This window comes from Zootoca vivipara, chromosome 13 (genome assembly GCF_965207765.1).
Source record: "Zootoca vivipara chromosome 13, rZooViv2.hap1.1, whole genome shotgun sequence".
Lineage (NCBI taxonomy): Eukaryota > Metazoa > Chordata > Lepidosauria > Squamata > Lacertidae > Zootoca > Zootoca vivipara.
The window spans coordinates 31879915-31895629 of NC_142596.1; the positions used below are offsets into that span (position 1 = coordinate 31879915).

The following is a 15715-nucleotide window of genomic DNA, read 5'->3' on the forward strand; positions in this document are numbered from 1 at the left end:
TTTGATTGGCTGCAGGAGCTTCCTGCAGCCAATCGGAAGCCCTGTTGGACATTTGGCTTCCCCAAAAACATCCGAAAACCGGAACACTCACTTCTGGGTTTCAATCGTTCAGGAGCCGAAACGTACAAGTACTAAGGTGTTCGACAACCAAGGTACGACACTACTTCTCAAGAACAGGTTCGAAGCTCCTTAGCCAGGCAAATCCAGTTTGCTGATGACAGAAAGGCAATTGGGCATTATTGGTAAATATGAGAGGGTTTTCTTTCTGGGAGTGAGGGAGATATATGGAGAAACAAAACGTTATTCCCTGTGCATAAGGATTTTAATGTGGCGGTCCAACTTGAAGTATGAGCTTTTAACAGAAATTCCAAGGCAGGCTTAGCAACTGCACCATATTCCAAAAAGCCAGGTGTGAGGTATTAGTGGGAATCTCCCATCCCTTTGCATTCCAGTACATTAAATTCCAAACATACCCTACCGAGGCAACAAATTCTGAAACAAACCAGAGACCCCTGAAACAGCAGAAAACAGTGGTGGAAGAAGGATGGGCTCCTGTGCCAGAATTTTACCTCTACCCTAAAACCACCCTGCAACTGCCTGTCTCAATAAGTCACTGGGACAAGCAAATCCTTTCTGGACGTAGTGATCTACTTGCAAGGCTTCCACCGTGAGGCCTGTTTTTCAGGGCTACTCAGCAACCAGAAAGATGAAAGTGGGGACAGAACAGTGTTGGCAGAAGAAGCCATCCACACATGTTGCTTGGAAGGGATCCCGGTGTGTGTCGAGGAATCTGGTCTGGAAGGCGGGGCGGGAATCGCTTCTGACATTTCTGTTACGGCAGAACTTTTCAATCTCTAGGAAATCAGCCTGAAAGGCAAGCTGTGATCATGCAAAACAGAAACTGGGCACAACATGAAAGGCAAATCATTCATTTAACAGGTCTGACCATTTCCCCTATTTTTAAAATAGCTGTCGTGGAGGGAGGCAGCTAACTTGTATTCGCCTCATAATTGCCGCTTTCCTTTCTGGACAAACGGCCGCTTTGGGGGACGGGGACGGGATGACGACAACAGGAGAGTTAAATCCCCCCCCCCCAAAAAAAACTTCCTGCACACCACAGTCCTGATCCTGATCTTCACCCCAAGGCAGTTATTCTACAAATTTTAGTCCTGAAGTTAACCTGCTCCCTTTTCGTACAAAATAAGCGCATCTAGTTGAAGAATAACTCTTCACATATCTGTTTTGTCTGCTCGGGCGACGTGACACTGTGGCCGATGGTTCTGGAGTCTGTGTAAATTTCATAGTCGTTCCCACCCTGCGAATAAGACGCACACACACACACAAATTACACTTTGGAGTTTTCAGTCTCACTCGAGAGCTACCCCACCCCCAGAACTTCATAGGGGTTGCTAAAGCACCTGCTGTGGAGCCTCAGGTGAGTGTAACTGTGGAGCTATAGCAGCTTTCACCAACTACTAGGTGCTCTCCAGATATTTTTGACTGCAACTCCTATCAGTCCCAGCCAACACAGCTGTATTTAATTTCTCCGGGGCTACGAAGGAGAGACTATTTTGGGAAGGAAAAGTGGAGGGTAGGGAAGAAACTTTGCCGTTTCTTGCCTTCTGCATAGTGCAATGGAGATGAGGTCTTCAAAGATGGGAGCTTCAAAGATAGGGAACTATGTGCTGCTCTGTGTACTGCTGGCCGGGGGGGGGGGCAGTTGCCCTGAAAACTGGGTCTAGGTCAAATTGTTAAAAGGGGGTGGGGGAAGAAAATGAGCCATTTTAATAGGTAACTGTCTTGGTGCAATAATGAGTGCAATGTGACTCACTGTGATTTGGTATGTGCTAAATTTGCAAAACAGTCATACCTTGGAAGCCAAATGGAATCCGCTCCGGAAGTCCGTTCGACTTCCAAAACGTTTGATAACCAAGGCACGGCTTCTGATTGGCTGCAGGAGCTTCCTGCATACAATTGGAAGCCGTGGAAGTCCTGTCGGACGTTCGGCTTCCAAAGAACATTTGCAAACCGGAACACTCACCTCTGGGTTTGCGGTGTTCAGAAGCCAAAACGTTCGACTCGCAAGGCGTTCGGCTTGCAAGGTATGACTGTAGTTATCTATCTGGGATGGAGAACCTGTAGCCCTCCAGATTTTTGCTGGACTATGTCTCATCGTCCCTGACCACTGGCCAGGGTGACTGGGACTTAGAGTTCAGCAATGTCTGGAGGGCCATAGACACGCCTCCTTCCTGATCTATATATCAATTTCACGCGGGTAGCAGATGAATTTCTATTTCAATTCCACAAGGAATCCTTATCCCGATAGTGTATTTGAAACTTCTTGGCACGTTCCAGTCTAGCACTTACTGGCATTGTTTTGTCTCCAAAGAAATAAATTGTTTTGAAGCCATCTTGGGAAACAATTCCTAAACAGTATCGCTTATCCCAACCGTCTGGAAACACATCAAAACTTATCTGGCCCCCTGGTTGGAGAGATGTTACAAAAGGTTAGAACAGCAGCAGCACGTTTTGTACAGTGTAAAGAAAAAAATGACCTAGAAGAAGGTTTACTGAGCAGGAAGCACCTTGGAAGATGCTATCTCTATCAGCATAAAGTTACCGTAAATGGATTTATGGTAAAAGGGAGGACAGAAGTTTCATGCTTAAATAGAACAGAAAACACAGGATGTTGGAATATATCAAGACACCTGAAATTAACTCTTGTCCCAGTAAAAGGTAAAGGGACCCCTAATCATTAGGTCCAGTCGCAGACAACTCTGGGGTTGCAGCACTCATCTCGCTTTACTGGCCAAGGGAGCTGGCGTACAGCTTCTGGGTCATGTGGCCAGCATGACTAAGCCGCTTCTGGCAAACCAGAGCAGTGCACGGAAACGCTGCTGGAGCGTTACCTATTTATCTACTTGCATTTTGACGTGCTTTCGAATTGCTAGGTTGGCAGGAGCTGGGACCGAGCAACGGGAGCTCACCCCGTCGCGGGGATTTGAACTGCCGACCTTCTGATCGGCAAGCCCTAGGCTCAGTGGTTTAACCCACAGCGCCACCCGCATCCCTCTTGTCCCAGTAACATGCCGAAAATATATTTTGCCTGTGCTCCTGGATTGAAGTACTACGTCAATAGTAATTCAGGTGTTTCTCTAGGCTTGTTCACACATTACACTGAACACAGGTCTAAGCATTTGTGTGAATGAGTGTACACTTGTTGAGTAGTACAGCTCAACTCTTGCAGGCACACAGCCTGTACCCTTGTTGAACGTTTCATGCAAACAACTGTAGAAGTTTGCAGGTACACAGATTGTGTGCTTGCTGAATGTAAGGTGTGGACACCCTTATCCCAAGCCTATGTTTTCCAGTACCTCTGAAAACCAAGTGGCAAATGTTTCTCCCTTTCCCTTTCCCAGTCGTGTCATAAATCAAGCCGAGGGCAACACCTGAGTGGCCAGACTCATCCTTGTGCTTTGGCACAAACAAAAATGATTTAGGGGAGTGACATTTTATGTTTAAATACCTATAGAGAATGTGAGGCCTTTTCCTGCAAAGTCTCGTCGTAAATCGGCGACAAATTTATCTCTTATATGCTCCCTCTGTTCACAAAAACAAAACGGGAAAGAGCGTTGATGAGAAATAAGGATTCTGCCACACCAATGATTTTCAAAGCTTTCTAGCATTGGGGGGACCTGTTGCATGTCAATGAGTCTGCCACAGAGACCCTGCCAGAAGATTGTACGAATATGAAAAAAGCCCTTGCCCATGGTCAATGGCCCCTCCAGCCCAGCATCCTATCCTCACAGTGGTCAGTCAGGGAAGCCTATGGGAAGCCTGTAAGTAGGACCTGAGTTTAACGGGAGTCTTCTTGTGATTCAGAGCAATTGGTATTTAGAGGCATACAACTTCCGACACCACAGGCAGAACATAGCTGCTGTAGAAAGTGATGGAGTTGTGCAAGATTCTGAGATGCTTTCCAGGGCACACACTCTTCTTCGTGCAGACATGCTGAGACTTGCCATCGCCCTCTGTGCAAACTGAGCATGCACACTAAAACACTCCAGAAGCTTGCTCCTCCGTTGCTGTATGTTTGGGGGATTTTTGTCAGCTCTTTTGGATCTTCTCATCAAGAAGCACCAGTCTCTCTCTCTCTCTCTCTCTCTCTCTCTCTCTCCCCCCCCCCCCCCCCCCCGTAAACACAAATGGAAAACTACAGTACTGTATCCCACCCAGGAATGATTGCATTAGAAGTCAAGGGCATGGTAAAACCGACTTCATGCATCCACTTGCGCCACAACAGATTTGTTTCATCTTTAAAATGCAACAAGACTCGCTTAGCAAACCCCCGGAAGATAAAAGCTGATTGTCTTTACAGTTGCTCAAGGTTCACAGCTCAGTGACAGGTCACCTGCTTTGCATGCGGAAGGTCCCAGTTTCTCAATCCCCAGCATCTCCAGGCAGGGTTGAGAGACATCTCTACCCAGAGAACCACTGCCGGTCAGTATGGACAATGCTGAGCAGCATGGACCAATGCTCTGACTCAATGTAAGGCAGTTTCCTATGCTCCTATGTCGTGCCATGCATTTATAGTATTAATTCTCAACTACTTCAGAGTCGTAACTGGGCGGTCACAATGTTTTTTCACTTCTGTGCCAGAATCTTAGAGTAGACCTACACTAAGATGATGCCTTCCAGATGTTGCTGGACTACAAATTCCATCATCCCTGACCACGATGGCTTTGATGATGCAGGACCTGGAATCCAACAACATCTGGAGGGTGTCACATTGGCCAACCCTCATTCCTACAGTCTCTACTTGGCGATGCCAGGGATTTAATAAGGGACCATCTGCATGCAGAGCAGATGCTCTCCCCCTGAGCTGCAGCCTTTCCCCATGCAGATGTAAGCCTTGCAGCCACAGAACCAGAGCACACAAAGGGCCTGGCTATGTGCCACTGATGATGGTCGAAGGAGACGTGAAGCTTAGACATAAAGGGGACTTGCTAACAAAATGTTAAGACAGCATGGGGGGAAAGTGCACTTGCCTTATCAAGCTCATAGAATTCAATCCGCTCCTTCTGGCTGCAGTTTCTGCCCACGGGAGAGACGTTCAGCATCCCATTTCGGAATTCAATGAAAGTGCCCCTAAGAAGAGACACAGTGAGATGTTACTGCCTCAGACTTAGGCTAGTAAACAAAGCTCTTTGGACCAGCGTCTAGGAGGGAGATTAGTTATGGGGTAAAGGGAAAGGGACCCCTGACCATTAGGTCCAGTCGTGGATGACTCTGGGGTTGCGGCGCTCATCTCGCTTTATTAGCTGAGGGAGCCGGCGTACAGCTTCCGGGTCATGTGGCCAGCATGACTAAGCTGCTTCTGGCGAACCAGAGCAGCACAGGGAAACGCCGTTTACCTTCCCGCCGGAGCGGTACCTATTTACCTACAGGCACTTTGATGTGCTTTCAAACTGCTAGCTTGGCAGGAGCAGAGACCGAGCAACGGGAGCTCACCCCATCGCGGGGATTTGAACCGCCGACCTTCTGATCGGCAAGCCCTAGGCTCTGTGGTTTAGACCACAGCGCCACCCGCGTTGTGGCTCTTGTGGCTCAAACAAAGCTCTTTGGACCAGCGTCTAGGAGGGAGGTCAATTATGGGGTATCACAGCACTATTTTTTAGGATGCAAGCCCACCCATTGTAGTGAAGGAGGAAGATACATGGGAGAGAAACAGAAAATGCATTTTTCAGAGGTCAATGATATGTGAAAAATGGGGAGAGTACAGTCGTACCTTGGTTTTCAAACAGCTTAGTTCTCAAATGTTTTGGCTCCCGAACACCGCAAACCCGGAAGTGACTGTTCCGGTTTGCAAACTATTTTTGGAAGCCGAATATCTGACGGAGCTTCCGATTGGCTGCAGGAGCTTCCGTTTGACTTCCAAGGTACGGCTGTAGTTCAATATGGCTACTATTTGAAAAACAAAACTTGAAAGTTTATTCAACTGGTTTTGGAGAATTACAAAGTCTTTATCTGTATTACGTTTGCTCAGCAGCTTCTCTGAGTTCAATGGATTTATTTCCCAGGTAAGGGAGGAGTGGATTGTAACCTGAAGCATAAGTCTGATGTGTGACTAAGGCCTGGTAATGCTTCTATGGTGGCTCGAAATTGTCCATATAAAGAGCCTGGCATTTTTTTAATAAGATGATTTCCTTGACACCTTAATGGTTTGGTTGACCACTGATAGTCAATGTTGTTCCTTTAATGAGCTTTTTGTGGTAACCCTCAAAAACTAAAAGGGTTGTAGGCATCTAAATTCTGCTCAGAGTAAGTTAGACATATCAATTACTTTCAATGGGCCTGTAACAAGTATGACTAAGGTTGGATAATAGCCGGCAATTCTGCCACCTCTACTTCGTGGGAGGTGTCTAACGGCCCTCGATCCGACTCAGGCTACAGAAGAAGCTGGAACCACCCACCTCTTCCTCGGCAGTTTAAGTTTCGCAATGTAACTCAGGCAATAGTTGATCAAGTCTTGAAGAAGCTCTTCACCCATTTGGCCTTGAATACTCTACATGGAAAGCAGAACAGGAAGTGATTAGGTAGGTAGACTGGAAAAGGGTTTTCTAAAGGGGAGTTGTCTCCACAAAGAAGTATATAAAAGAATAAGAAGACGGGCTTCAGTTCCACTATTACCCGGAAGGGGGGCGGAGCTCAGTGGCAAAGCATCTGCTTGGCATGCAGAAGGTCCCAGACTCAATCCCTTGGAAGCCTCCAGGCAGGGCTTGGGCTTGGCAAGACTCCTGCCTGAAACTGAAGAGCCCTGCCAGTCAGCATAGACCAGTTTCCCAAACTTGGGTCTCCAGCTGTTGTTGGACTTCAACTCCCATCACCCCTAGCTACCAGGACTATTGGTCAGGGATGATGGGAGTCGTAGTCTCAAGTTTTGGAAACCCTGGCATAGACAATACTGAGCTAGATGGACCAAATCAGTAGAAGGCAGCTTCCTATGTTCCTAAGGGTCTCTTGCAGGCATCTCTGCGTTCGTTCCAGGCCCCCCTCTCGATGGCCCAGACAGCTGGTCCTCAGGGCTGCTTTCTGAAGTGGTAGAATTCCCCCCAAGGTGATCTTAACATACCATTTTCACATGGCAACACTGGATGACATTAAGAGTCAACAAGCCTTGCTCCAATGCAACTCCCCCAGCAATTGGCATTTGGTGTCATAATGTCTCTGAGCATGAGTAAGTAGCTATCAATCCCTCTACTACCAAATTTTGGTGTGTGCCAAAGGATTGTACTCATAACAGGGCCAATGAGAAACAAGACAGTGGTGTTATTTTGCAAGAAGCCGGAGCACCTCCCAGCCCCCATTTTCGAGTGAAGGGAGGGAGGGAATTATCCACCTTCTTAGCTAATCACAAGTCACAAACTCACCTGTTTACTCAAGAGGTTCCCATCTTTGTATGCCACGAGACCGTTTTCCGGGAATACGTAGTCAAATTTTTCAACCACTAAGAAGAACAAATGTTAAAGAACAGAATCATCAGAGAAATTTTAGGCACCTCTTCTAAAAAGATCCCCCCCCCCCCATATTGGGGATAGGTTGGCCTCAATTTAGTCATAATTTTAGCACCTGCACTTTGGAACTCCTTGCTCATTGATGTCAGGCAGATGCCTTTGTTGTATTATTTTTGGTACCTGCTGTATATGAGAGCAAATACTGAACAGTGATTCCAATGTAATGCACAAACATGGGATTGCGTGTAATGTAATTTGGACACAACTATGCAGAGATGGCTTGTGGGGTCTGTCATTCTTGTGTAGTGCAACAAGTCCCAGATTTCTTTCTCACATACCTCCCCCAACCCCCTTGTATCCTGGACACAAGAATGAAAGATTACATCTTATTACCTGCAACATGAATTTAACAGCCCATCTCTGTTGGGTAAGCAACAACCAACTCACAGGTATGGGGAAGGACCATGGGTTAATGAAAGAGCATCTGCTTTGTATGCAGAAGGTCCCGGGTTCAATCCCAAGGCTCTCCAGGGAAGGGGACCCTGCCTGAAACTCTGGAGAGGCACTGCCGCTCAGTGTGGACAATACTGAGCTGGATGGCCTAGTGGTCAGACTTGGAATAAGCCAGCTTCTTATGCTACCAACAATGTTCACGCCATCCAAACATGGAATTGCTATTAAGCTACCAGGCTAGCAACTTGCAGGCAGATCCTATGCTCTAAGATTTTGTCTGAAGCCAAGCTTTCATTCACAAGGATACCCAGCCTGAACCCCTTTCAGCCTAACTAAGAGCAGTTTACACACGGCTGAAAATAGAGAGCATTGCCAGATGGCAAGTCCTTGGCCATGCTTTATGAGCACAAATAATATGTGAGGAAAGTTGCTTCAGAGTAAATTAGTTTGATCAGGCAGGGTGCCAAGTGAAGAGGAAAGCTGCAACGCTTAAAACCACCAGCACTTTCCCGTTCAACCAGGAGTGGGGAACCTCAGACTCAGGGGCTGCATGTGGCCCCCCAGCACTCTCTCGGTCTCTTTCCCCAGTTCAGGTACTTTCGCGTAGCTAGAATGTGTCCTTGAAAACTCTGGTCTCAATTGCCTGGATGAAGAAGGGTGTGTGTCCATGCAGAAATATGAATTGTTGTATGGTTGGACTGCTGGCTACTGTTCAAAGGTCAAAGTCATGTTGTTCCACCCACCTTTTGTCTCTAGCCCTGCCTTCCACTGAAATGTGGCCCCTGGAAAGTTGTCCATGAGGGAATGCGGCACTTAGGCTGATAAAAAGTCCCCTATCCTGTACTCCAGTGTTTCTCAATCTTTTTTGGGCCATAGCACACTTGTTCCGTGAAAAAAATCACGAGGCACACCACCATTAAAAAAGTTAAAAAATTTAACTCTGTGCCGCCCTATATTATAATTATGACTGTAAGAAACACTTGCCAAATATTGCTTTCCGGTGGGTCAGTGTTGTGTATTGGCGGCCGCCAGGCTCGTTTGCACTGAGCTTTGGGAAAGAGGAGGAGAAATATTGCTTTCCGATGGGTCAGTGTTGTTTATTGGTGGCCGCCAGGCATGTGACAATGCAAATCGCCCTTCTCGTCGCCGCACGTCGCGGCACACCAGCCAGCGTCTCGCGGCACACTAGTGTGCCGCGGAACAGTGGTTGAGAAACACTGCTGTACTCAAGCAATTCCTTTCTCAATTTCCTTGTGCTCTATTCATACCATCGTCTCCCAGTTGCTCTTGAATCTTTTCGAAGTCTGAGCCGCCCACAACTCCGACCTTCACCTTCTTCCGCAAGGCCTGCAGAAAATTCGCCATCTCTGGGGTGACTTTCTAGATCCAGAGAGAAGGGACGGATCAACATTTTATTTGTTGTTGAACTTGTTGTGATTCATTATGAATTCATATTAAGCTGCTTAATAAGCTCCCAAATTAACAAGCTGCATTCTGGAAACCAGAAGCAGAATATGTTGAACTTCTAACAAGGAACAGTAGATAATTACAATGAATGAGGCTGCTGCTCCCGCAGCAGCAGAAATTTGCCTTCTAATTTGGATCCTTTTACTACATATTGCATTTTAATATTAATACACCAATGGCGAAATAATAATTTCATAATTTGTAAGAGCAAAGAGCAAGGTTTGCGTTTTCATTTTTCACTGTTACTTATTTTAGCTATGAAAAGCCCCGCACTTCACCTCCCACCTTCCCTCGAGCTGTAGGCTAAACGGAGGGGTTAAAAGCACTCTGCACATGCCCAGAGGCATGTTCAAGAGTGGAGTCGGCAGGCTCCCACCTGGCGAGGCGCGGTCAGGGTGCCGTCCACGTCGAAGAGGCAAAGCGTCCGCCCGCGGCCCACCTCCTCCATGGTCACTCGGGAGTGTCACCCGCCGCCCCTGCCTGCCCTAGCGATGAGGTGGCCGGCTGAGAGGCGCTTCGCTTCCTCCTGGGTTAGAAAGAAGACTACAACTCCCAGCATGCCGCACAGAGGGCGGGTTGACGTATACGCATGCGCTTCCCCGACATGCCCTGCGGAAGACTGAAAAGGGAGCCTAGAGTACATACAGTAGCCAATAAACACTTCCGGTTACTATTCGACTGTTACAATATGCGGGGCGGAAGTCTCATTTCCACCCTTGGAAGGAAAACTATCTATCTATCTATCTATCTATCTATCTATCTATCTATCTATCTATCTATCTATCTATCTATCTATCTATCTATCTATCTATCTATCTATCTATCTATCTATCTATCTAATATTATACGTAATAAATAATAATATTTATAATAACAAGATTATATATGTATATATTCCAGGGGGGAATGCTTTATAATGTTTCTAACAGCATGCAAAACAATATATAACATTGGGGTGGGGGAAACGGGATAGTAAATAATAGATTCTAAAATATGAGAGAACAAAACAGCAAGCACCCGCCAAAACCACCCAGGGTCTAAACTAGGAACCAGGAAGTTCCACGTATCAACAGTGCCCTGTGCTGCTCTACCTCTCCACACTAGGGTAAGGAGTCAGGCACTACAATTCCCGGCATGCCACGCAGCAGCTGACAGAGCTCACGTGCATTTCCCCCAGCAGGCAGCGCGCCGCCCAAGCGGTCTCCGCATCTGAAGGCGGATGGCAAGTCCTTGGTCATGTTGAAGGTGTTTGTGGTGTAAGAAGTGCCCCATTCAGGAGCTGCAGGAGCTGCCCTCATGGTAAAGCGGTGCTCTGGGTTCCCCTTTGGGTTGCTTCCCAAATGGCAAGCAAAGAGCCTTGCAAAGGAGCTGAGCTGGGTGGAAGCTGGTCTGTGGTGTTGGGGGGTGCATCAGGCAGCGTGGTGTAGTGGTTAGAGCAAGGTCAGCCAACGTGACGCTCTTCAGATCTTGCTGGACTACACATCAGCTGGCTGGGGCTCATGGGAGTGCAAAAAAGAGAGGAAAAAAACGCCATAGAGGGTACTGTGCTGGCTGCTCCTAGGTTAGTGTCACACTAGGTTCTGGGAGACCTGGGTTCAAATGCCCACTCAGCTACTGGGTGCCCCTGAGCCACTGTCTACCTGAGTTACCTCGCAGGGTTGTTCTGGGAATGAAAGTGGGGAGGAGGAGAACCAGCTATGCCCCTTTGAATTCCTTGGGGGGGGATAGGGGAGACATGAATGTAGTAATAAGACAAATAAATGAAAGTGTAGAGGAGTATGGAACTTTGTCCAGTCAGATCAACTGCAGTTAGCGTTAAATATGGGTAGTTTCAAACAGGCCAGCTTCAAACCATAGTTAAATTAACTACAGTTTCAGGTCTGTACAGCCAGCTGAAGTGAAAGCCTCTGAATGTTTGACACTGTGGGAGGAGGGGAGGGGAGTCTGGTGCACAAGAACCGGAGACTCATTGTGGTTCCTGCTTATTTTATCATGCTAAACTATCGTTTGATGTGACCATGCTGAACAGGACCATTGGGTTCAGATCCTTCCTGCAAGTGGAATGAATGAGCAGAGATTTAACCATTTGCTACAGAAGCCGTTTTCCAGGTAGCTTGCACAAGCAAATCAAGCCCCATGGTCCTGAGGGTTGCACAAAACATCCCAGAAAAATCTGGCCAGCCTGGCTTTGGCAGGGTGTGTGTGTGTTTCTCTGAGTTCTCAGAATAAATCAATCAGTGTAAATAATAAAGTTGTCCTGAGCGAAACATTAGCGGTTGCATGCATCTCTGATGTTGGCGGGTCCACATGTTATAATCTCTTGAGGGATAGGGAAACTCAGGCCCAGGCGAGAGGTTGGGAGGACATATGGCCCTCCAGGCCTTTCTGCCTGGCCCTTGGGACTCCCACAATCCACACCCTTCTCCAGCCTTGCTTCACACCTTCCTTGAATGTTCTTGGCTGGTTGGGATCCCTGTTACCCTCTTGCTTGCGTGATTGAAGAATAGAGATGTGTGTGAGTGTAAGTTGGTAAAATTTACATCTGTTGTTCCACCCACTTTTGCATGTGGCCCCCAGGTGGCCACCCAAAAGAGAATGTGGTCCTCTTTGTGAAAAACGACTCCCGCCCCAGTGATATCTCATGGAACTGTCTTTCAGGCTAGGATCCTCACCGCTTGCGTTGACCTGCCCTTCCTCGCACCCTGCGGAAGGTGTCTGGAAAACCAAGTTCCTCTGCGATGGCAGAAGGGCTTCCCAGCCTCTTCCCGTCCCTTTGGAGTTCCTGGGGTGCTCAAACCATGCAGTCAACAAGATCCTGGCAGTCAGCTGGCACGACCCAGATGGCTGGGCACCTTAGCCCCTTCTCAACGTGCCCTGGAGCAGACGCCCGACTTGGAAAGCACCCATCAGTATAAGCTGATTTACAGGTTTCCATGGATCAAGTACTGCAGAATCCTTTCAAGGGTGAAGCTGCTGCAGACAGGCCTGACCACCGTGATTCTCCCGCCGATCTGGGTTCTTTATTGGCAGAACCAAGTTTCTGTGGGACAGTGCCTTTACTGTACAGGGATTGCTTGCTTTGCCGCTGCGATGCTCTACGGCATGAGCTTCTACCTCCGGCGCATCGTTGGCATGATGTACCTGAGCGAAGACGGCACCCTGTTGAAAGTGGCTCACTTGACCTTCTGGGGGAAGAGGAGGGACATCTACTGCCCGGTCGCCACCGTGATGACTCTGGGGGACATCGGCGAAGACCCCAGCGAGCTGTTGCTACCGCTCAGGCGGTACGACCAAGATAACGTCCTGTATTTTAGTCTGCGCTATGGGCAGGTCATGGACAAGGAGGCATTTGTCAAAGTGTTTGGAGGGCTTGGGTGACCTCGGGAGCAATCGGGAGCCTTGGGACAATTTCTTCCTAGTTCGAAATATTTTGCGGTCACCATGTTGGTTTGCTTCAAGTGGCGCTGGTCAGCCGACGGCAATGCTTCCAGCAGTGCAAAATGGGAGCAATTTTGGGTGATTCTCACGCCCCACCGTAGATGCTACTTCTCCAGGGGTTTGGGGAAAATCTTCTGGATTTATTAACTAAATAAATGCATGTTTTGGAAAGTTACATGCTCGCTATGCATTCGGACACTTCTTCAGATATCGTAATCAATTTTGGGGCGATGTTACCCAAGATCGAGGAGCAGGTTTTCATCTGTTTAGATACACAGTGGTACCTCTACTTACGAATTTAATGCGTTCCGAACGCACATTCCTAAGTCGAAAAAAAATTGTAAGTCGAATCCCATAGGAATGCATTATGAAAAAATAATTCATAAGTCGAAGCAACCCTATCTAAAAATTCGTAAGTAGAAAAAATCCTATCTAAACCGCATCCAAGATGGCGGACGGAGCTCCATTCGTAAGTAGAAACATTCGTAAGTAGAGTTATTCGTAAGTAGAGGTACCACTGCATTTGGATTTTGAATCGGGATGCAGGATCAAGCCCCAATCCAACCCGAGTGAGCTCTGGCCAGTTCTCAACAAAAGCCATCAGCTGTGAATAGTTCTGTGGAGAGCATGAATGTGCATATGTGCCAGACAGAGAGACTCACTCACATCCAACAGAGAGTAGAGGTTGAATCTCTAGTCCCAAGCTCTTGCATGACTACATATTCACATGAGCCCCATGCCCCGTCGGCCCCTCTGGGCTTTCCTTTCCTTTGCACTTGCCTTGAGTGTTTTTGCCCCAGTCGCATGTTTCCTTGAGCTCTGATCATGCTGCTTCGTTAGTTAGATAGGTGTGTATTAAAAAACCCTACCCTATGAGGTTAACCTTTACATTCATTGTTCTGCCCACTTAAGAACATAAGAGGAGTTCTGCTGGATCAAGACAATGGCCCATCTAGCTCAGCATCCTCTGCTCACTGTGGCCAACCAAATGCCCCATGGGAAGCCTGCAAGCAGGACCCCAGCCCAGGAGCCCTCTCCCTTCCTGCAGTTTCCAGCAACGGGCATTCAGAAGCATTACTGCCTCTTGACTGTGCAGGTACATAATAGCCTTCATGGCAAGTAGTTATGCATAGCCTCCTCCCTGTGAATTTGTCCAATCCTCTTACAAAGCCACCGCTGCCTCCTGTGGGAGTGAGTTAAACAGTTTAACAATGTGCTGCATGAAGAACTTTATCTTATCCTGAACCTTCCAACCTTCGTTGAACGTCCACAAGTTCTAGTGTTACCGTACAAGATAGGAAGAAAACCTTTCTCAATCCACTTTCTCTGTACCATGCAGGATTTTACGAACTTGTGTTTTATACAGGTTACAGGTAGGTAGCCGTGTTGGTCTGGATCGAAGTAAAATAAAAAAAATTCCTTCAGTAGCACCTTAAAGACCAACTAAGTTTTTATTTTGGTATGAGCTTTCGTGTGCATGCACACTTCTTCAGATACAGTGAAATGGAAGTTTCCAGGCACTTATGTAGAGAAGGGGTGGGGAGGGGTGGGGATGGGGAGGGGGGATCACTCAGAAGGGTGGTGGAAATGGGTGATTGACTGACTGATAGCTGTTGATGACCGCAAACGACTGCAAATGGTTTTGCATGAAAAAGCAAGGGTTGAGATGGCTGAAGATCGCTTATCATGTATAATGAGATAAGAACCCGATATCTCTGTTCAAACCAGGTCCCTCCATGGTTTTGAGCTTGGTGATAAGTTGCAATTGACAACAGACCCTGGAAACCTTCCACCAGACATTCAATGACTTTCACCCCACCATCAACCTAACAATGAACCAATCTATGCAAGAAATACATTTTTTGGACACTACTATAAAAATACAGGATGGACGTATAGACACCACCTTATACAGAAAACCAACTGACCGACAAACATATCTACATGCTTCTAGCTACCATCCCAAACATACCAAACAATCCATCGTATACAGCCAGGCCTTACGTTACAACCGCATCTGTTCCAACTCTACAGACAGAGAATCTCACCTAAGAGATCTACAGCAAACCTTTTTAGAACTAAAATATCCACCTGATGAAGTTAAACAACAGATCAACAGAGCCAGACAGATACCTAGAGAGAACCTGCTGCAAGACAGACCCAAAAAAGAAAATAACAGAACACCACTAGTCATCACATACAGCTCCCAAGCTAAAACAGTACAACGCATCATCAGAGATCTACAGCCTCTCCTGGACAATGACCGCTCCCTTTCTCAAGCTCTGGGAGGAAGACCTTTCATTGCCTACAGACAGCCACCCAATCTTAAACAACTCCTCACCCACAATAATACAACCACCAGACTTAACATGGACACTGGTACCAGAGCCTGCAATAAACCCAGATGCCAACTTTGCTGCCACATACACCCAGACAACACCATTACTGGCCCCAACAACATCCAACATACCATCTCAGGACTATTTAATTGCTCATCCTCTAACATTGTGTATGCCATCAAATGCCAACAGTGCCCTTCAGCTCTCTATATTGGACAAACAGGCCAAACCCTACGCCAAAGGATAAATGGACATAAATCTGACATCAGGAACCAGAAGACAGAAAAACCAGTAGGAGAACACTTCAATCTCCCAGGACATTCTATACGAGATCTCAAAGTAGCTGTCTTACTACAAAAGAATTTCAGAAATAGACTGGAAAGAGAAGTTGCTGAATTGCAACTTATCACCAAGCTCAAAACCATGGAGGGACCTGGTTTGAACAGAGATATCGGGTTCTTATCTCATTATACATGATAAGCGATCTTCAGCCATCTCAACCCT

At 47.1% G+C, this 15715-nt stretch overlaps 2 protein-coding genes across 2 annotated transcripts; one reads left to right on the forward strand and one right to left on the reverse strand.

The window, feature by feature from the left end:
- Positions 1–303: 303 nt before the first annotated feature.
- PMM2 (phosphomannomutase 2) lies at positions 304–10055 on the reverse strand. The gene is made up of 8 exons (XM_035130959.3): positions 9811–10055; positions 9236–9347; positions 7431–7507; positions 6474–6565; positions 5049–5148; positions 3527–3602; positions 2368–2483; positions 304–1315 (listed from the first exon to the last, which is right to left on the reverse strand). The coding sequence occupies exons 1-8, from the start codon at positions 9880–9882 to the stop codon at positions 1211–1213; spliced, it is 750 nt and encodes a 249-aa protein (XP_034986850.1). The 5' UTR covers positions 9883–10055; the 3' UTR covers positions 304–1210.
- Positions 10056–10568: 513 nt separating this feature from the next.
- Positions 10569–13047, forward strand: TMEM186 (transmembrane protein 186). The gene is made up of 2 exons (XM_035131408.3): positions 10569–10733; positions 12093–13047. Exons 1-2 carry the CDS (start codon positions 10731–10733, stop codon positions 12810–12812), a joined length of 723 nt encoding a protein of 240 aa, XP_034987299.1. The 5' UTR covers positions 10569–10730; the 3' UTR covers positions 12813–13047.
- Positions 13048–15715: the final 2668 nt, after the last annotated feature.